The following is a 22,426-nucleotide window of genomic DNA, read 5'->3' on the forward strand; positions in this document are numbered from 1 at the left end:
CTTGTGCATCGTTTGTTGGTGAGGCGACAGCTTCTATCCATTTAGACACGTAATTGACAGCAACAAGTATGTAGTTATTTCCAAAGGAAGACGGAAAAGGTCCCATAAAGTGAATTCCCCACACATCAAATATTTTTACTTCTAAAATACCTTTTTGAGGCATCTCGTCTCGCCTAGATATGTTTCCAGTGCGTTGACAGCGGTTTCAATTTTTAACAACGATGTGGACATCCTTCCACAGGTTGGGCCAAAAGAGACCGGCTTGTAAAATCTTTGCGCATGTCTTTTATGTGCATGCATGCCCACCATAAGGGGCATCGTGGCAATGATGTATTATGCTTTCTATTTCTTCTTTCGGAACACATCGGCGGAATATCCCATCAGCGCCTCTCTTAAATAGTAAAGGTTCATCCCAATAATATTGTTTAAGATCGTGGAAGAACTTCTTATTTTGTTGATAAGTCATGTCAAGAGGAAGCACTCTCTCCACTAAGTAATTGACAAAATCAGCATACCATGGCAGCGTGGTTTCGGTGTTTAGAATTTTAACGGCTTCGGTTTGCGCTTTAGGTTGTTCCAATGTGTCGCTTTCGGATTCTAATTGTGTTATTAAGCGTTCATAAGGGAAATCATCGTTAGTTGGTGTTTATTCAGGTTTAATACCTTCCATCCTAGATAAATGGTCAGCTACTACGTTCTTGGCTCCCTTTTTATCTTTGATTTCCAAATCAAACTCCTGTAACAGTAGGATCCACATTAATAGTCTAGGTTTTGCATCTTGTTTAGCTAGTAGATACCTAATGGCTGCGTGATCGGTGTAAACTATTATCTTTGCTCCTATCAGATAGGAACGAAACTTATCTAACGCGAAGACCACGGCCAAGAGTTACTTTTTGGTTGTGGCGTAATTCATCTGCGCAGGGCCCAAGGTCTTACTTGCGTAGTATATTGCATGGAGTTTCTTATCTTTCCTTTGGCCTAAGACTGCTCCTACGGCATAGTCACTTGCATCGCACATAATTTCAAATGGTAATCTCCAATCGGGTGGTTGCATTATGGGTGCAGATATAAGGGCTGTCTTTAGAACTTCAAAGGCTTCTAAACATTCATCGTTGAAATTAAACTCGATGTCTTTCATTAAGAGGTTGGTCAGAGGTTTAGAGATCTTAGAAAAATCCTTTATAAATCTTATGTAGAAACCTGCGTGTCCTAATAAACTCCGTATTTCTCTAACTATTTTTGGGGGTTGGAGGTTCTCTATTACTTCAATATTTGCTTTATCGACTTCAATCCCTCTTTCGGAGACGACGTGTCCGAGTACAATCCCTTGTTTAACCATAAAGTGACACTTTTCCCAATTTAGGACGAGGTTAACTTGTACACATCTGTCCAATACTTTTTCTAGATTTGAAAGGCATCCCTCGAAATCTTCCCCACATACAGAGAAGTCGTCCATAAAGACTTCCATGATGTTGTCTATGTAGTCAGCAAAAATTGACATCATGCATCTCTGAAATGTTGCAGGGGCGTTACATAATCCGAACGGCATTCGTCTATAAGCGAATGTTCCATAAGGGCACGTGAAGGTTGTTTTCTCTTGGTCATCAGGGTGAATTGGGATTTGGAAGAATCCTGAGTAACCATCCAGGTAGCAGTAATAAGAGTGTTTTGCTAAACGTTCGAGCATTTGGTCAATAAAGGGAAGGGGAAATGGTCTTTCCTCGTAGCTTTGTTCAATTTACGATAGTCGATACACATCCTCGTACCAGTCACCACTCTTTCAGCGATAGATTCTCCTGATTTGTTTATGGTAACTGTTATGCCTCCTTTCTTTAGTACGCAATGAACCGGACTTACCACTGACTATCAGAGATTGGATATATAATTCCTGCATTTAGAAGTTTGGTGACTTCATATTTAACTACTGTGCTCAGGATAGGGTTAATCCTCCTTTGATGTTCCCTAGACGTTTTGCAATCCTCTTCCAACATGATGCGATGCATACATATGGAAGGACTTATTCCTTTCAGATCACCAATGTTATATCCTAACGCAGATGGGTATTTTCTTAACACTTGTAACAATTTTTCAGTCTCTGCTCCTCCTAACTCTGCGTTGACTATTACTGGTCTTTTGAGCTCATTGTCTAGGAATTCATATCTAAGAGTCTTGGGTAATGGTTTAAGGTCCAAGGTTGGTTTCTTAGGGCAAGGCATATGGTTAGGTGTTAAATATAAGCATTCGCTTAAGCTATCGTCTCGATATTCCGAACGCCAATTGTCATCTTCGAAAATCAGGGGCATTGGAATCTTTATAACTTTAGAGTAAGATTCTTCTGATAATCCTATCTCTCTTGCACATTCATCAATAACGTCCACCGGATAGCATGTATCTTCTATAGCTGGGGCTTGAAGGAATTGTGTTAGAATAAATTCGACCTTCTCCTCACCTACTTCGAATGTCAACTTGCCTTTCTTTACGTCTATAATAGCTCCAGCGGTGGCCAAAAACGGTCTTCCTAAGATTATAGGGGTATTGACGTCTTCCTTTATGTCCATAATTATGAAATCCATAGGGATGTAAAATTGTCCGATGCGGATGGGTACGTTTTCAAGAACACCTACAGGATACTTAACAGAACGGTCTGCAAGTTGTACTGACATCTTGGTTGGTCTTAGCTCTCCCATGTTAAGTTTCTCGCAAATGGACAAAGGCATTAGGCTAATACTAGCTCCTAAGTCGCACAGAGCTTTGTCTATGACAAATTTTCCTATATTGCAGGGTATGGAGAAACTCCCTGGGTCTTTCAGCTTAGGTGCCATTTTATTTTGAATTATTGCACTACATTCGGCAGTGAGTGTTACGGTCTCATTGTCTTCTATCTTTTTCTTATTTGATAGGATTTCTTTTAGAAATGTAGCATATGAGGGCATTTGTGTAATAGCTTCTGTAAAAGGAATTGTAATGTTCAATTGTTTAAGAAGTTCGACAAAATTTTTATACTGCCCTATGCTTTTAGATTTTTCGAATCTTTGAGGGTACAGGATAGGTGGTTTATAGGGTGGTGGAGGTACGTATGGCGCTTCTTTTTCCTCCATCTCGCCTTCCTTGTCCTCTTTCTCTTTTGGGTTACTTGATTTATCTTTGGGTCCACTTTCCTTCTCATTTGTTTTACTAGGGCTTTGGAACATAGCAGGGTTTTTAAATCTAGGATCAGTTGGTTCGTCCATCGCTCTACCACCTTGCAGAATAATAGCATGAGCATGTCCTTTCGGATTCAGTTGTGGCTGTCCAGGAAACATCCCGGCAGGTGCGGCAGTAGGTGCTTGTTGTTGTGCCACTTGAGAGATTTGTGTTTCAAGCATCTTGTTGTGAATGGCTAACGCGTCTACTTTAGTTGCCAATTGTTTGATTTGCTCATTGGTGTGTACGTTCTGGTTTAGGAAATCCTTATTAGTCTGAGTTTGAGTGGCTATGAAATTTTCCATCATTAATTCTAGGTTAGATTTCCTAGGGACGTTAGGAGCAGCTAAGGGTGCCTTCTGATATCCAGGTGGTATACTAGGTGCTTGGCCAGGCGCATATAAGGCATTATTTTTCTTATACGTAATGGTGATTTTTCCATCCTAGGTTATATGTGTTTGAGTAAGGGTTTCCTTGAGCATAGTTTACTGGTTCGGGGGAAACTCCCGCCAAAAGATGGCACTCGGGGGCAGCATGTCCAGACATCCCACATATTTCGCAATCGGGGCCTACAGCAGCCACGGAGGCTATTGGTGCTACAGTCAGGTTTTCGATCTTCTGAGTTAGGGCATCGAATTTGGCGTTAACACGGTCGAGGCTACTTATCTCGTACATACCACTCTTCGTTGAATATTTCTCTTCAGAAGTTCTCTCTGACGGAGCTCTCTCGCTTCCCCATTGATAATGATTTTGAGCCATACTCTCAATAAGTGCATAGGCATCAGCATACGCTTTGTCCATCAGTGCGCCACCTGCGGCGGCGTCAATTGTAAGTATCGTATTGTAGAGGAGACCATTGTAGAAGGTATGGATAATTAACCATTCTTCTAATCCGTGATGTGGACAGAGTCTCAGCATGTCCTTGTATCTCTCCCACGCTTCGAATAGAGACTCGTTGTCTTTTTGTCTAAACCCATTAATATGGGCTCTTAGCATGGTGGTCTTACTAGGTATAATATATCGTGCCAGGAAGACTTTCTTTAGTTCATTCCAGGTAGTGACTGAATTTGCGGGTAAAGACTGGAGCCAAGCTCTAGCTTTATCCCTCAGTGAAAAAGGAAAAAGGCGTAGTCAGATAGCTTCCAAACTGAAACCATTTGCTTTTACAGTGTCTCCGTATTGCAAGAACACTGACAAATGAAGATTAGGGTCTTCCGTCGGATTCCCAGAAAATTGACTTTGTTGTACTGCTGACAACAAAGATGACTTTAGTTCGAAATTGTTCGCCTCAATAGCAAGAGCAGCAATGCTATTGTGTGGTTCAGCTTGCGAAGGGATGGCGTAAGACTTGAGAGGACGCGGCTGTTCACCCATAGTGGATTCTTCAACTGGTTCAGAAATAGGATTAGGAACAAGAGTGCGAGTTCGTCGTAGGCAGCGTGATACAGTGATAGAACGCTCCGGTTCGGAAATTGCCAGCACTAAGTCTTCACTTCGAGAGCGAGTACTTGGCATGCATAAAGGGAATTAAGTAATTTAAATTTTCCTTAGTCTCTACAACGCAACCGTTAATTATGCTATCGACTAAATTAGTCCCCAGCAACGGCGCCAAAAACTTGATCGCGACAAAGTGGGTATGTCTATGATTATGACTACAAGTGCACAGTCTATCGCGTAGCTTTAAAAGATATCGAACCCAAAGGACTAAGAATTGACCTAATGTATTTAATTGTTACTACGTAAATCTAAGGCTAATATCTGATTAATTAGGATCAGACGGGAAAAATAGGGAAATAGAATTAAATTAAATCAGGAGGGAATTATACTGGTATGTAATGGTCGGACGTCGGGGATCTAGTAAACTATCGACGCGAATTGTAATTTAAAATACTTTTCTGTAGAAATCATTAGTTTAAAAACCTTCCTCTCACATTCTCGTGTTTATTGATTATGATCTCATTATTAAACCTAAGTGAGCGCTCTCGCTGTATCAATTAAAGTTTAAAATAATTTTTGAAAAGAAATGAAGACTAATTAACCTTAAAGCGCTCTCGATGTATTTAAGGTTAATGCATAATTCCTACTGTCCAGTTAAAACCTAAAACTTTCGTTTTTATTGATCCTAACTTCTATCGTTTTTAACTCTCGTTACAAAACGGTTTAATTAAGTATTAGAAATTATAACCAGATAAATAAATTTTCATTAATAAATTACATCGAAAGCATTACTAGATTCCCTCAGTTATATGACCTTACATACCGGTAATAAATATTTAGCCGGACATTATTTTAATTGACGGAACAGAATAGATATAGTAGGTAAATATTATTCCGGACATAAATTGACAATATAACATAAACGGTAAACAATAATTAATTCTGAAAATAAAACCTGAATTAAATTGCAGAACTGAAAGTATGATCTTGTAGTACCAAATCTTGAATCCGGAACGTAAACGAATTGCTAAAACAAAATCTATTCCTAAAACTAAAAACGAATTCTGAAGCTTGAAAAAGAAATTAAAGTGCAATAGTATTTTCGGTGTGGAAAGCTATTGCAGAGAATTGGTTGGGAAGAAGTAGACAGAGCTGGAAATTAAATTGCAGAGAAAGTAAATGACGGCAGTAGGGTAAAAGCTTCGTCCCGTTCTTCAATTCTTGCTGAGTATTTATAGAGTAGCATTAGGTTCTTGAATCTTGAATTGTTTCGTCTCAGTGCCTGCTTTGCAGAGGAAAAATAGGCAGAGAGAAAACAGGGCTGACGAACGCTCTCTTCTAGGTGTGAGTGTGTAAACAACTAAGTATGCCGACCGGCTGGAGGGAGGGGATGACGGACGGCGTGGCCTTGAGTGTGCCACTCATCACGTGCATCTCCTTATTCATCTTGGGCTTTTGGTTCATGGGCCTTGGTTCTTCTTATTTGCGCCCCCATCAATTTAGCATCCCTTTTAGTCTTTTTCTCTTCATTTTGGCTTCTTTCTTTGATTATTTTCTTTACAAGCCTTGATTTATTAAATACCTTAAACAAATATAAAATACCGGCATAATACGAAATAAAGTAATAAAATCGAAATAAAATAGGAAAATAATACATGTAAATTAAGCTAAATATACGATACGTTTTTGTGTTATCACCCGCCCAATTTCAAAAATCTTGGAAGCTTTTAGAGTTTCGTTAGGAAAAGAACCCACAAATAAAATAGGGAAGACAAGCTTAATTTCAAGTGACAATTGTTTGAGAAGTATGGGAATTTTTAAAGATAGTGATGGTCTTTACAAACACAATGATGATGAGAATGCACAAGCGCCTCCCGACATACCTGATGGTAGCTATACCATGGAACTCCTCTACAAAAAACTTCTCCAAATGGAAATCCGTAACACTCATGAACATCAAAAAATCCGGAAAGAGTTCAATCTTCACTTTGATCAACTTCAACGACAACTTGAGAATTCCGAAGATGAAGGAGAAGAAGAAGATGTTGGAAATGAGGAGATGAATCCTAGTGACTAACTACTTTACTTGTCTTATATTCTAAATTTCTATTTGTCTTATGTTCTAAATTTCTATTTTCGCTATTTAGACAATGTTCTTATTATGCTTGTGATGTTTAGACAATGTTCTTGTTATGTTTTGTTTAAGACTAAAGTGTTATGTTTATGTGTTGTTCTCATTACTCTATAGTTCCTATTATGTTTAAATTATTATTGTGTCCTTCATTACTATGTCACATAGTATGCATATCTTTTACCTCTTTTCCCATCCTTTTTGATAATAACAAAGAGGGAGAAGAATTTTGTGTTTGTTGCTTTTAGTGTCCAAGTTATGCAGCCTCATGGATAGAAAAACTTGTCTGAAAAAAACTTGTCTCAAGACTCATCCAAGTTATGATAAAAAGCTTTGTTAAAAGAGGAGTCATCAACATAGGGGGAGCATAAGGACATGTCAAACAAAATCACTTTTAAAGCTCATTGGTTGTCATCATCAAAAACGGCGAGAATGTGATAGCAAGCTTCTCCAAATGTTATGTGTTTTGATGAAGACAACATGTGTGCACTCATAAATATCAAGAAAGGATGTATCAAGTTTGTACTACTCAAGCATTAAAGTCTCAAAGAAAATTGTCAAGATACAAGACCACTTGAAGACTTTATGGAGCTCATTTTTTTAATAGGTACAAACATGTTCTTTATAAGAATACATTTAGTGCTCAAAATCATCCTCAAATCATATGCAATTCACTTGGTTTTTTTGCCTTTTTGAAAAATCTGCATTGCTGCTTTTTCAGTCTGGAAATCGCTTTCCTATAAGTGGAAATCGATTTCCCCTGCGTGCTTAGCCAAGTCTGTTTCTAGAAAATGTTTTTTTGTTTGTGGAAATCGATTTCCTGTGGTGGATCAATTTCCAGTGACAGTTTTTGAATTTCTAGACACAACGCTTCAGGGGAACCGATTTCCTATAATGGTAAATCGATTTCCAGCGTACTAGAGTCAAAAAACAGTATGTTTCAAATCTGAACGTGAACCATTCTTTGTCTATCAATATTTGCACCTTTTCATTGAATCATACTCATTCCTAGGGGTGTTAAGACACTATATATATCCTATATTTTTTAGATTTAAATTCACCTTTTCCTATTGCAATTTAACATCATCTTATATCATTAAATCTTTCATTCAAGTGTTGTGTTTACCAAACTTTCAAAAGAATTTTCTGCAATGTCTCATAAACTATGTCCAGAAAATTCATAGCATATTCATCAACATTTGAGCACTTGTTATTCTTATAAATTTCATGATTAGTAGAGAAGATCAATCAAGTGATTGATACATTATTGTCTCATTACAAACTCTTACACAAAAATCAAAATACTTGTTGTATCATTGTTGTCCAAGATTGTTGGAAGCAATATAGTCACATTGAGAGGATTGTTCTCATAGGTTGACTTAGTGAAAAATCCAAGAGGATTGATCTTGGTCCAAGAGGATTGTTCTTGGCATTTGGTTAGTCTTGTACGAGTCACCAAACAATAGTGAAAATCTCTTACTGCGTAAGGCGAATGGAGTACTCTCGAATTGTGAGCGGAACCAGGATATATCCTTGTGTCATTTATTTTTCTGCCTTTACATCTTTCATAACATCACCAAATCAGAGATATTATCACCTTCATTTCATAATACCGAATAAAATTTTAAAGAACCTAATTCAACCCCCCCCCCCCCCCCCCCCTCTTAGGCGCACTTCATACTTACAATATGGTGGCAGTAGTTGCAATGTCGATTCCTTATGGTGCTAAGATAAGTCTCTGCAGGTGGTTTTTTCTGAATTTTTCGATTATCTGCTATGGTTCGCTGTAGTCGTCTATGCAGGCTCGAGCAATCTCTCATGTGCTGGTTTTTCTGTTTTATTTTGTGGTGCTGAAGTGTATCGCCGATTTTATGTTAGGCGATGTTATGTTTGACTGTTGTGTTGTTGATCTCATCGCGTTAACTTTGTCGTTTGGAGCAGTTGATGGTAGGAGGAATGTGGTCTCATATATATATATATATATATATATATATATATATATATATATATATATATATATATATATATATATATATAAGGAGGATATATTTACTCCAAGAGTAAGTGTTCAACACTTACTCCAAATCTTAACCATTAATTTTCATTAATCTGACAGTTTTAATTAATCCTTTAATTTAACTATTTTTGAAAATATTTTTCTATTTAAAACTTTAATTAAAGCCGTTGGATTAATGATAATCAGTGGTTAAAATTTGGAGTAAGTGTTGAACACTTACTCTTGGAGTAAAATATATATATATATATATATATATATATATATATATATATATATATATATATATATATATATATATATATATATATATATATATATATATATATATATATATATATATATATATATATATATATATATATATATATATGGGACGACTCAAGTGAGAACACTTGGTTATTATGAGAAATGAGAACAATGAATCACGACCATTAAATTTTGATTTTGTTGATTTTTAATGGACTAGATTGGTTTCTCTTTCTATGTTGATGTAAAATAAATATTAAGGATCATAGAAAGAGAAACCAATCCAATCCATTAAAATCAACGAAATCAAAATTTAATGGTCCTGATTCATTGTTCTCATTTCTCATAATAGCTAAGTGTTTTCACTTGAGTCGTCCTCTATATATATATATATATATATATATATATATATATATATATATATATATATATATATATATATATATATATATATATATATATATATATATATATATATATATATATAGGGCATATCATATGAGAATATCTTCTTTATATGAGAATGTGAGAATGAATCTGAACCATTGGATTTTCAAATAAATGGTGGAGATTATGTGTGAATCTTTTTTTCTCTCTCCTCCATCATTAAAATAAAAGATTGAAGAGAGATTAAAAAAATTCACACATAATCTCTACCATTTATTTTAAAATCCAATGGTTTAGGTTCATTCTCATATAAAGAAGATATTCTCATATGATATGCCCTATATACATATATATATATATATATATATATATATATATATATATATATATATATATATATATATATATATATATATATATATATATATATATACATATATATATATATATATATACATATATATATATATATATACATATATATATATATATATACATATATATATATATATATATATATATATATATATATATATATGTATATATGCTGTGCTGTTATTTTTAAGTATGTGGTCCAAATACTGAAGTTATCATTGGGTGTAGTCATGTTTTATTTGTTTAAGAATAGGATTATTTTGTTTTATGAAAAGGGGTGTAATCGTTAATTATCTCGTCTGGTGTATGTAAAAACTTTGCACTCCTTGGACTATTTTGGTATTAATAACTACTTTTGGCTTTTGTTAAAAATTAAAAAAAAAAAAAAAAAAAAAACTCGCTTTGACTAAAATGAAAAAGAAAAAAAAAGTAAACTAAAATATTCCATTGCCACGTGTTTGCATTTAAGCCACCATCTTCACTCACCTTTTCGTAATTCAATTCCACGTCACACATCTTCTTTTTTTCTTAACGGCGAAGCAAGCGTTCACGAAGGACACAACCGTCATTTCGCATAAAACATTTCAACTGTTTACGTTACAATATCTGTAACTTTACTTCAATGAATCTACATCCAGCAAGGGACACAACTGTCATTTTAATCTCTAACAGCGTTTTCGTTTCTCTTCCTCAATCCCGAAACATTAGCGAAGAAAAGGAATCAAAGGTTGTTCTGTAGTGGAGACGAAAAATGGGACTACTATCCAACAGGTATTCTTAATTTTCGATTCTTCCTATATTTTACAAAACAATATTGTTGGTGTGAGAAATCTTAATGGGGTTTTGTTTTTTTGTTGTGTTTGAAAAAAATGGATGTGCAGGGTAAGTAGGGAGAGCCTGAAAGCAGGAGATCATATTTATTCTTGGAGGACTGCGTATATATATGCTCATCACGGTTCTCTCTTTTTCCTTCTTCTCTTTTGTATTGTAGTTAGTTTTCAGTTATTTGTTTTGTTTGTGTTGTTTTGAAATCCATGTCTGTAGTGCAAATGAAGTAGGAGATGCAAAGAGTTTTAGAAGATATATGAATTGATCTAATTAAGTGAAGAATTTTGTGGTGGTGTTGTTGTTATTGTTTAGATTTTAAGTGCACGTTGGGGGTGAATTTGCTTATAATCGTGTGTCGCCGTGATTTTGTTGAAACTTATGTAGTTTTTTAGACAGTGTAGTTCTTGTCAAAAAAACATATGTAATTTTTTTGAAATCCGGGATGGAAGATGCCTATACCGCTTCACCGTTTTTACACGTGGTTGATTCACATCACGGCGACCACAATCAGTATCACAACACCACCTGTATCGACTGAAAATATGTAACCACTTCAAGTAGACACCATTGTCTTTCAATATGTATACACCAATTATCTGGAAAAACAGTAGATTTGGTAGTTTAGTTGAACACTTGAGCCACACAGCTATCATATAGTGCTTTCCATACTATAGAGGATCTTCCTATGGTTCTCTCTATTTGAAGACTTCTATATGACTTGAGATGGAAATTGTTCTGTTGTGGAATCGGAGTTGTTCGGCGAGTGATGAAGTAGTGCTCATTATGGTGGACTTTAGCTTTAGAGGGGGCTAACCAGTATGGTTAGCACTCACTCAGTAAGAAAATAGAGAGTAATGTGAGAGTTACGCGCATTTTCTATTAATTAGTGGGAACAATTTAAAACAGAAAGCATAAAGTGAGGCGTGGATCGCAATCAATCATCTGATTGATCTGGAGGGCTAGGAGTGCTCTTAGAAGACAGAATTACGTGCCTCACGGAGAATAGAGGACCGCCCACTCTTCGAGTTTGCTACTTTGCCTTACCATTGGTCCCAAATCATAGGCCTTATGAGTGGCTTAACGCTATCATGGTTTATCAACTCCTAACACCTGCTCTCAATTTTGTAATCTGGTTTTAAATTGTGGATACAATTACTCGGGATACCTTTACATTAGAACCATGTCAGTTTAGAATCATGTCATAACCTCTTCCCTTACCCTTCTTGTGCTTTAGAGCCTCTTTAGTTTATTTTATTGAAAAAAATTCACTTGTTTTGCATCTCTCCTCCCTCTTTTAATCTATTTAAGCTTCAATCTATTACATATTCAATCAATGACTTGATCATCAACGTGACAGATCCAGAGACACGGGTATTTGGGTTATTTGTATTTCGTCACACTTGTAGGCATTTTGATTTTGTCGTTTTATGCGATTAACATGGATGTTACGAGTTTGTTCGCAAATTCATCATTTGTTCGTTTTAGCGATGTTGAGTTTATGTTGTTATCGATGTATCTTTACTGATTTGAATAAATGAGTGAATATAGTTTTTCTTTGTTTAAAAAATGACTTCATGCACTTCAAATAAGCATGAAAACTAATGCTGGGATTTTCTCTTCTGTGAACTGAAATGAATGACAGGTATTTATGTTGGTGATAACAAAGTCATCCACTTCACCAGACGAGGACAAGAAGTAGGAACGGGTACCGTGCTTGATGTTCTCCTCACCAGTTCTGGCCCGGCCAGATCTCGAGAAATTTGCCCAAATTGCACAACATCACAAGATGAGCATGGTGTCTTTGTCTCATGCCTGAATTGCTTTCTATCCGGTGGTGTCTTATATCGTTTTGAGTACGCTGTCTCCCCAACTCTCTTCCTAGCAAAAGCACGCGGTGGAACATGCACTCTTGCAGTCTCTGACAACAACGACATCGTAGTCCACCGAGCTAAATATTTACTCGAAAACGGCTTCCGTTGCTATAACATATTCAAGAGCAACTGTGAAGACTTCGCAATTTATTGCAAGACCGGACTCGTGGTTGTCGATGGAGGAACAATCGGGCAGAGTGGTCAGGCAGTTTCCATTATAGGTGGACCTCTTGCTGCTGTTCTATCTACGCCTCTTCGTCTAGTAACCACAAACGTGTATGGAATGGCGGCAACTGCGGTCGGTGTTTACTGTGCAAGTAGGTATGCCGCGGACATCGGAATGAGGAGTGATGTGGTGAAAATACAAGTGGAAGATTTGACAAGTAGGTTGAATATTGGTTTACTGCAAGTTGTTGAGCCTCAATTTTCAATGAACCTTGCACCTCAATCTACTCAGATTATTAGTCAATAATCAAATACTATGCTTTGTTTAATTATATGATTTGCTTTGAATTTTAAGTATATGGCAATGATATGTGGTGTTTTAACCATATGGGTTTGTGAACAATTTGAAATTTAATTTAAATATCTATAGTTGTTTGAATTTGTATAATTAGCAAGGTATTTGAGTTAATTTACAAGTCATTATGTTGAGTTTGTCTAGATGATATAGCTCTTAGTTGTTTAGAGTTGGTTATAATTAACTTATAGTTATTTTAGTTACAGTGCTATAACTCATTGTGTATTTATTTATATCTTTGATCAAATCATTAGTGAGCTAAGCTCTCTTTTCATTCCATGATCATAAGTATAATATGGTATCAGAAGAAAGAACATATAATTCCCTCTATCATCTTTCTCTTTTGACCTTTACAACAATGGAAGATGACAATAACAATTCAAATTTAACATCTGTGGTAAATTTGGTGTTGAACATGTTAGTTTAAGCATGGCTTTGATGAGACAGATTTCCATTTTCTTGTATCCTAGGAAGATTTCTAGACTTAAACCTTGAAAATCACTTTTGACATATGCCATAAACTAGTAGCTCTCATTAGCAAATTTGAGGATTCCATAAAATGAAATACAATCATTAGCCATGTTGCCACATAAGTACTACTCTCAATTGTAATATATTAGAAGTCCTAATTTTCGATCTTATTATAATAGACACGGGTGCAACTAATCATTGTCACCCTATGTAGCACAGAAACCTCTAAAAAAATGCGTGTCTGTGTCTGTGTCAATATGTGTCCGTGTCGATATCAGACACTAGCGTCAATATTTGTGATTATATTTAATTAATTTTTTTTTTAAATCGATATTTGTGATTATATTTAATTTCTTTATTTTTTTAAAATTATTGTCCGTGTCTTCATATCAATGTCGGAATTTTTTTCATGGTATCGTCGTATCAGCGTCGGAATCTTTTTCAATATAGTTGTGCTTTATAGTTGTCACCCCACTGTGGAGCTTTTTCATTAATATCACCAAATTAAGTCTATCATAGTCAACATACCTAATAATTCACATTTTCTCTAAGTCTGGTAAAAAATTCTTAATGTACAACTGTTACCAATCAAAAATTATTGCGGGAAGAATAAGATCATGGATGTCAAACCTGCACATACGCCAATTTTCAAATCTCCAAAGTTACAACTTCATGATGACTCTTCACCAACTGACCTACCAGTTATAAGTGTCTGGTTGATCGACTTCTCTATTTAATAACAACCAGATCTAACTTAAATAATAGTTCAACAGCTCGATTAATATACGATTGACTTTAATGTCACTCACTTAAAAGCTACAATCATATTTTTGAGGTATGTCAAAGGATCTTCTCTTGTGGCCCAGACTAGGCTATTTTCATTGACTCCAGAAAATATCACTAGTTTAGTAGTTTATGCATCTTTTTAGGTGATCCCCAAATCTCATGAAAATTAAAGCAATCCATTGTAACTAGGTCATTCTCAAAAGTTGTGTCTCGTGCACTTGTTGGCATTGTGTGTGAGATGCAATGGTCAACTTATATGCTCAAGGATAATCCACATTCACTGATACCGTTGGGTGGAGACCGTAGGTTTGTTATAAAACCAAAAATTATCACAGTACAAATTGCTTAGAAAGATGTCCCTAAGTCAGTCTTAGCATATGAATTAACAAATATATTAAAGGGTTCATTTAAATTTTGTAATACATGAAATTAAAACATTATTCGCACAACAAAAATATAGCCACTTAAAGTGTTGCTCATACAATATTACTTAATTATAAACCTGTGTCTGATTCTTTGGTCAATAAGTGATCCCCATTACATTGACTATCCAAATAAATAGAAGAACGATAAAATCTTGAACATGTCAGTATCCCAATCCAAACAACAAAAATTTGCCTTGTTTCCAGACAAAATCTAAAGGATCAAAAACAGTGAATACAGCTTTCATCGAACATTTGAGGGCAGCCGGTGGTACAGTCATACACGAGACTTGAAAAAATACAGAAACGGGACTTGTCCTACAATCGTTGATCTGAGTTTAAACAAGTAGAACAGCATTTATACAACCATCATTTTCGGGGTTGTTGGTAACCTGGGCATATTTACCTGCATTCATGGCAAAAACAAAAATAAGATACATCACTATTGGTTAAAATATAAGTATGATGACAAAACCAAAATACCAGTAGCAAATAAACTTACCCCACACAACTTTCCCTGCAGGTGTAACCAAACCAAGTTCACTAACATTCACCTGAAATTACAGTAAGCAAGAAAATGACCAGCATATATCAGCAATTGATCTTGCCAACACTTAGGCGTCTATCTACCACCAAAGCTTCAAAAATGGTGGTTTTTACAAATTGCATATCAATAATTGAAAAGTTCAAGTAGGATCAACTTCAATGCCTTAACTTGTGATTAAAATAACCCTTAATTGGAAGAACAGGAACATAAATACCTCAATTATAGATCCCTTGGTAATGACACCAAGAGAGGTGTACATAGGGCCATTAGGGTTTTTCTTCACTCCAATAATCTCTAGATTGAATGTGCATTTAAGTTCTGGATGAGTGACATGAGCTTTAGTGAACCGCAATCCAGTAGGACGAATGAAACGCTCATATTTTGGGGGTTTTCTAGTAAAACCAGGTCCAACAAATGTAGCTTTTGTAACCATCCTCTTCCATTGCTTGGCTGCAAAATAGTGAACAATATACTATCAGATCTGGTTCTGAAAATGATCAATTCTCAACCTATAATGAAGTAAGAAAACATAGACTTTCTCTGGCTACATTAATTAAGGGGAGAAAACAAAGAATGATAAAGGCGCGTGGTAAGTATCAAGGAAAATAAATGATGATCATGTACTTGAATATAACAATGACATGTTTCAATCATGTAGTGCTAATATCGTAATACCAGAAGCAGTAAATGTAATACTTACTCTTTCTTTTACCAGTGCGGACAACTTTGAACATTTCATCTTCAGCCACGGGACGTACCTGAAGAAATGAAAAGTCAGACATACACATTATAACTCAAAAACAGGAACACCGCCTCCTGCCTCCCCTGCTCCTTTCCTTCCTAAAGGAAAGGCAAATTACAGAATAGGAATTGGAAGCAAATTAAGGTATTGACTGCAATCTCACCTTAGGTAGAGGAACATCCCATTTCCCAGCCTTCTCCTTTCTCTTTTGCTTAATGGTGTTGCTGAGAATCTAAAGATATAAAATAACCGCATTACTTCCCAGAGTGTGCAAGATAATCAAGAGCCAAAATTGTCTTCCAATACTGCACGAGTGACATACCTTTGCTCTGGTCGTGTTTTCACGATCCAAAAGATATGCAGGAACAGCTCCTTCCTGAACATTATCATCAGACTTGCGCCTGGATGTTGACTCTTCATGCATGGCCAAACTGTCGACAGACAAGAGTAAAATAATTCTCGTGTACAATTAACCCGCAAATTCGTATCGAAGTAAACCTACCATGCATTATTATCAACCAACAGCTCTTGAATAAACATAAATAAACGAAATCAAGTCCAAATTTTTTCGGCATAACGATTTGGAATTCTGAATATGACAAAAATTAAAATTTTTATTCTAAGCAAAAGATAAAAGTAACAACAGAGTGGCAGCAAGAAAACTCACGTCCTCTTCATCTGAGCTTTTTCAGCATAATTTTTCTTTGTAAGCATCTTACCCTTAATACCCAGAGTCTGTTCAAAACAAATCAAACAGAAACTTTAGATTTATGACAATATACAAAAAAACATAACTTGTTTCAATAAAAGTAACTTGAATTAAAACATTTTATAGAAAAAGAGGGACAAAAGGTAGTTGGGGGTCAGTGAAACCTTCTGGGCAGTTTTAGAGTGCTTATGAACATTACGAGCAATCTTCTTGCGTTCGCGCTCTTCGTGATCGAGACGTTGGCCATAGTCCCGTTTCCAACGGTCCATATAATCTCCTTGAGGCTAAAATGACACAAAAACAAGAGAAACTATAAACAAATAACATACAATATAAAAGAAGAATAAGAATGAATTCAAAAACCATAGACAGCTACGAACATAAATAAGTCAAATGAAACCTCAAACAATTTAAGGGAGAAAGTAAACCAACCATCTTTGTGTCTTGAAAATCAACTCCAAGTAAAAACTAAAAACACAGAGCTGGTGCGGATAACTTGGAAGAACTCTTGCTTCACCTGAATGAAAAAGTCATTCTAACCATCAATAACAACAGCATAATACCAGAACAACAATCGAACAAAAAGATACAGAATTTTCCATCAAATAATTGAAAACTTACAAAGCAAGCGTAACAAATCACAAAATGAACATAACTGATTAACAAAGCAAAATGGGTTGCTAGTTCAATGAAATAGATACAAATATTACAACAAATTGGTAGTGTAATTGTGTAAACCTAATCAAAATGAAATTCAAAATGCAGAAAAAAATTGAAATAGATACGGAGCAGAAAAATCGTGTAAACCAAATGAAAGTTTCACAGACCTACGTGAGGAACGGTAGGTAGAAGTTGAAGAAAATTGAGGATTAGGTTAAACGATTGATGAAGAATAATACAACAATGAAGCGAAAAGGGAGTACCTTTGGGTTTGGCGGTGGAAGCGTCGCTAGTCTGTACTCTGTATAGAACTAGCTTGCAGGGGATTGGTATGAGAGGCGGAATTAGGGTTTATACTTTTTTTTTAATTAAATATGCAAAAAAAATAAAACTATAAATACCAAGATATTTTGATATTAATTTTTTTTTTACCGTTGTGATTGTTCCTTTATTATTATTTTTATATATTTAAAATTTTAAACTCATCGTCTTTTAAAAAAAAAAACAAGCAATTTTATTGTTATAAGAACCATACATACATATGGATAGATTCTAGTTGAAAATTTTACTTCCTACCCCTACACTTGCCTTCATACTCCTACAATTTTTTTAAAATGGCAATTTTACCCTCAAAGACTAATAATCATTTTACCATTTTACTTTTTACCATTTTTACAAAAAGTCAAAAAAAATTGAAATATGCACTCCTACGCGCATCTAAAACGGAACACTTAAGGTAAGACATCCGGTTTACAAAGTTACAAACCGGAACTCATTCATAAAGACATCTGGTTCACATTTTTGTTTTCCGGAAGGCATTTTAAAACTGTTTCGGTATTACGAAAGCCAAACCGGAACAGATTGAAAAAGTGTTCCGGTTAAATTGAGGATTAGGTTTAACGATTGATTAAGAATAATACAACAATGAAGCGAAGAGGGAGTACCTTTGGGTTTGGCGGTGGAAGCGTCGCTAGTCTGTACTCTGTATAGAACTAGCTTGCAGGGGATTGGAATGAGAGGCGGAATTAGGGTTTATACTTTTTTTTTAATTAAATATGCAAAAAAAATATAACAAATATCAAGATATTTTAATATTAATTTTTTTTTACCGTTGTGATTGTTCCTTTAATATTTATTTTTATTTATATATTTAAAATTTTAAACTCATCGTCTTTTAAAAAAAACAAGCAATTTTGTTGTTATTACAGGTAAAGAACCATACATAGATTCTGGTTTTGTACGCGCATATTTTTAGATATAAGAAGTTGTTGTTATATTGAAATTAATTTATAAATATAAGAAATTGATGTTTTATTGAAGTTGATATACAAAAATTATATATGAGAAATTAACATCCTTTGTATCAGACATTTTTCGTGTATAAATATTATTTTTATTTTAACATCTTTATAAAAATATTTTATCCAATAATAAAATTTTTTTCTCTTTATAAAAGTAATACTTTTTATTAAAATATTTGAATGAACAATATATTTTTAAGTATAAAAAAATTATTTTTTTTTTAGTTAATTGGATTAACAATAAAAAAAAATTCATATATAAAAATTTATCTTTTAAAAAAATATTTGTATCAATGATACGCTTTTTTTCGTTTATAAAAATATTTGTATCAGCGGTAGATATTTTCTTATTTATAAAAGTATTTGTATCAGCGGTAGATATTTTCTTATTTATAAAAGTATTTGTATTAACAATACATTTTTTTCCATTTATAAATCTTTTTTTATAAACAATACATTTTTTTCGTTTATAAAAATATTCGTATCAACAATAAATTTTTTTTTAAAAGCTATCAACAATAAACTTTGTCTACCTAATCTAATATACATCTATAAAAATTAAAGTACCTGGAAAAACCAAATATACCCTTTTGATATCGCGTTAAAACTTTTATGATTCCAGAGATAAAAATGACTATTTAATTTAAAGCCTTGCTGCAACTTTAACACCCTGATTTACCCCGCATAATATTAATAAAATCAGTGTATAAAAATCATCATTTAAAATAATTCTTTGAAACCAGGATGTCACATTTTCTTCGTAATACAAAAACAATTGCTCATAATCATAATAGATACATAACACGTATAAACGGATGAACCAACTGTCAAGGTCAGAAATAGAATGCACACAGTATTTGAGTTCTCAACAATTCTTTCCACTATGATGTAAATGAAGGATACAAAATAGGGAAATACACTATGAGAATTACAAGTATGACCTAAAGATCATTTGGAGGAATTGAAAAGTAATATTAAAAGAATGATTGAGTACTACTCAATCAGTACAGGTGAGAAGAAGAGGAAACTTTACTAAATCATTTCACACCCTTTACCAATCAGTCCTCCTCTATTTAAGCTGACAAAAGGGAATATTTTCTGTTAGTCCTTCTCTCCCTAGTGCTTCTCCTCAGCTCCGTAGAAATCGGCTCAATTGCCACCTGTCCTTGGTTGTTATTTGTCATCACATGTGTTGTAATGTCCTTTATGCCCTCTTGTATATTTCTGCTCATGACATTACCTCCTCCATTGAAACTAACCTTGTCCTCAAGGTTAAGGTTAGGATAGTTGGTTTGAATGTCGTGCCAATTTTCCCAAGTAGCAGCTGAAAGTGGCAGACCCTCCCATTGAATCAGAACTTGAGGAATCTGTTGATGTTGTTGCAGTAGGATCCGGTGTCGTATAATAGCTTGTGGTATCAAAATTGGACCCAATTCTGTTGTCGTTAAAGGTAGCGGCATGTAGGGCACTGTGTGATCACCTTTGCAAGGTTTAAGGACCGAAACATGAAATACCGGGTGAATCTTAGCTGACTGAGGCAACGACAACTTGTAAGCTACAAGACCGATACGTTCAAGGATAGGAAATGGTCCAAAGTAACGAAGACCCAACTTCTGATTCTTTCTAAGGGCTACCGAGTGTTGCCTATAGGGCTGTAGTTTGACTAACACCACGTCGCCAACCTGAAATTCCATGAATTTGCGCTTATTGTTGGCAAACTTTTGCATAGTCTGTTGTGCCTTGGCTAAATTGGCCTTCAGTAATTGCAAAACAGCATCACGTTCCTGTAGCATAGTTTGGAGTGAAGGGGGATATAGTGGTGTAGGTTCATACTTGATAAGCATTGGTGGTTCTCGACCATAAACATCTTTGAAAGGACACATTCCAATGCTGGAGTGAAATGAGGTGTTGTACCATAGTTCAGCCCAAGGCAAGAATTTTGACCATGTACGAGGTTGCTGACTAGTAAAACAACGCAAATATAGTTCCAAGCATTTGTTCACAGCTTCGGATTGACCATCGGTTTGCGGATGGTAGGCCGTGCTCATAGCTAAGGTAGTGCCACTTAATTTGAATAAGTGCTGCCAAAACTGACTAGTGAAAACCTTGTCTCTATCGGATACAATTGAATGTGGAAATCCATGTAATTTGACAATAGAGTTCATAAAAACTTTTGCCACTTTTGCACTAGTGAAATCCTGTCTCAAGGCCGTAAAATGACTATACTTTGAAAGGCGGTCAACCACAACAAATATGACAGAATAGGAGTTTGATAATGGTAGGCCAGTTATGAAGTCCATGGTGATATCATCCCAAATCTGATCCGGCACCGGCAAGGGTTGCAACAGGCCTGGAGGTAAGGCTGTAGACATTTTGGCTTGTTGGCATATCAAGCATTGAGCAACAAACTCCTTTATATCACGTGTCATGTGAGGCCAGTAAAATTGACTGGCGATGCGTGCCTTAGTACGCTTAATTCCTGCATGACCTCCAAGAGGCGAGGCATGAAATTCATGAAGGATAGCTTGAATTAGCTCTGGCTTAGTAGGTACAACCAGACGTGACTTCCAAAATAACATGTCATGTCGAACCTGGTAATGAGGATCTGCAGCATTACCCAGGATGCATTGGTTGCGTATCTCTAATAACAGAGGATCCTGATTCACCGCCTGGTGGATCATGGTGATCAAATTAGCATGAGGGGTGGACAATGCCATGAAAAATGAACGCGAAAGCGCGTCAGCAGCAATATTGTCACATCCCGGCTTATATTCTATGGTGAAATCGTAACCCAAAAACTTGTGGAGCCAATGTTGTTGTTCTAGAGTTTGAATCGTTTGGTCCGTGAGTGCCTTCAAACTCTTTTGATCAGTCTTAATAATGAACTTGTGCCCAATGAGGTAATGACGAAATTTTGCTAAGGCCTCCGTGATAGCATAAAGTTCGCGTACATATGCTGATTGTTTTTGCATACGAGACGAGAGCTTTTTGGAAAAATAAGCTATGGGGTGTTTAGCTTGCATGAGAACGGCACCAATACCAGATCCGGATGCATCTGTTTCCAGCGTAAAGTGCTGCTGAAAGTCAGGTAAAGCGAGCACTGGTGCTTGCGTGATGGCGGTCTTAAGAGCCTCAAACGCGTTAGTAGCCTCTGGATGCCAAGTGAAAGAATCTTTTTTTAGCAGCGCAGTAAGAGGTGCAGCAATAAAGGCATAGCCCTTAATAAAACGACGGTAATAGCCAGACAACCCGAGGAAACCACGAAGTTGCTTAACGTTAATAGGAATGGGCCAATCAAGGACAGCTTGAATTTTGGAACTATCCATCTCCACACCTTGCCGAGAGATAGTGTGGCCCAAATAATCCACCCGTGTCATACCGAAACAACATTTGGATAATTTAGCAAAGAGTGAATGTTGCCTTAACAGATGTAGAACCACCTCCAAATGTTCTAGATGGGACTCCCATGAAGGGCTATATACTAAAATATCGTCAAAGAACACCAATACTGATTTCCGAAGTTGTTCCTTAAAAACTTGATTCATCAAGCTTTGAAATGATGCTGGTGCATTGGATAATCCAAATGGCATCACCAGCCACTCATAAAGTCCTTGATGGGTGCGAAAAGCGGTTTTATATCTATCATCAGACTTGACCAAAATCTGATGATATCCCGAACGCAAATCAAGCTTAGAAAAGTAGGCAGAACCGAATAATTCATCAATTAATTCGTCAACTGTCGGAATAGGAAAACTATCCTTCACAGTGATGGCATTCAAAGCCCTATAATCGG

The 22,426-nt window shown here is 35.6% G+C and overlaps 2 protein-coding genes and 1 non-coding gene across 3 annotated transcripts; 2 read left to right on the forward strand and 1 right to left on the reverse strand.

Annotated features, from left to right (window-relative positions):
- Positions 1-4,072: 4,072 nt before the first annotated feature.
- LOC131639126 (small nucleolar RNA R71) lies at positions 4,073-4,179 on the forward strand. Its single transcript, XR_009294883.1, has one exon. It is a non-coding gene; the product is annotated as a small nucleolar RNA R71 (small nucleolar RNA).
- A 6,209-nt stretch (positions 4,180-10,388) lies between these two features.
- LOC131639123 (protein LEAD-SENSITIVE 1) lies at positions 10,389-13,088 on the forward strand. The gene is made up of 3 exons (XM_058909627.1): positions 10,389-10,547; positions 10,658-10,731; positions 12,247-13,088. The coding sequence occupies exons 1-3, from the start codon at positions 10,528-10,530 to the stop codon at positions 12,945-12,947; spliced, it is 795 nt and encodes a 264-aa protein (XP_058765610.1). The 5' UTR covers positions 10,389-10,527; the 3' UTR covers positions 12,948-13,088.
- A 1,540-nt stretch (positions 13,089-14,628) lies between these two features.
- On the reverse strand, positions 14,629-17,669 carry LOC131639124 (uncharacterized). The gene is made up of 10 exons (XM_058909628.1): positions 17,596-17,669; positions 17,105-17,189; positions 16,837-16,956; positions 16,631-16,698; positions 16,286-16,394; positions 16,127-16,195; positions 15,922-15,979; positions 15,436-15,671; positions 15,177-15,228; positions 14,629-15,080 (listed from the first exon to the last, which is right to left on the reverse strand). Exons 2-10 carry the CDS (start codon positions 17,105-17,107, stop codon positions 15,013-15,015), a joined length of 783 nt encoding a protein of 260 aa, XP_058765611.1. The 5' UTR covers positions 17,108-17,189; positions 17,596-17,669; the 3' UTR covers positions 14,629-15,012.
- Between the last annotated feature and the right edge of the window lie 4,757 nt (positions 17,670-22,426).

Source organism: Vicia villosa, unplaced genomic scaffold (genome assembly GCF_029867415.1).
Source record: "Vicia villosa cultivar HV-30 ecotype Madison, WI unplaced genomic scaffold, Vvil1.0 ctg.002536F_1_1, whole genome shotgun sequence".
NCBI classification, from domain to species: Eukaryota; Viridiplantae; Streptophyta; class Magnoliopsida; order Fabales; family Fabaceae; genus Vicia; species Vicia villosa.

Bases quoted from the DNA above. Each gene is read 5' to 3' on its own strand.
- LOC131639124 (XM_058909628.1), bottom strand. The intron at 16,196-16,285 runs GTATGTCACTCG...TTATATCTTTAG, and splicing joins AAAACACGACCAGAGCAAAG to ATTCTCAGCAACACCATTAA. The intron at 15,672-15,921 runs GTAAGTATTACA...ACTATTTTGCAG, and splicing joins CCGCACTGGTAAAAGAAAGA to CCAAGCAATGGAAGAGGATG.
- LOC131639123 (XM_058909627.1), top strand. From the start codon at position 10,528: ATGGGACTACTATCCAACAG. The intron at 10,548-10,657 runs GTATTCTTAATT...ATGGATGTGCAG, and splicing joins ATGGGACTACTATCCAACAG to GGTAAGTAGGGAGAGCCTGA. The intron at 10,732-12,246 runs GTTCTCTCTTTT...AATGAATGACAG, and splicing joins GTATATATATGCTCATCACG to GTATTTATGTTGGTGATAAC.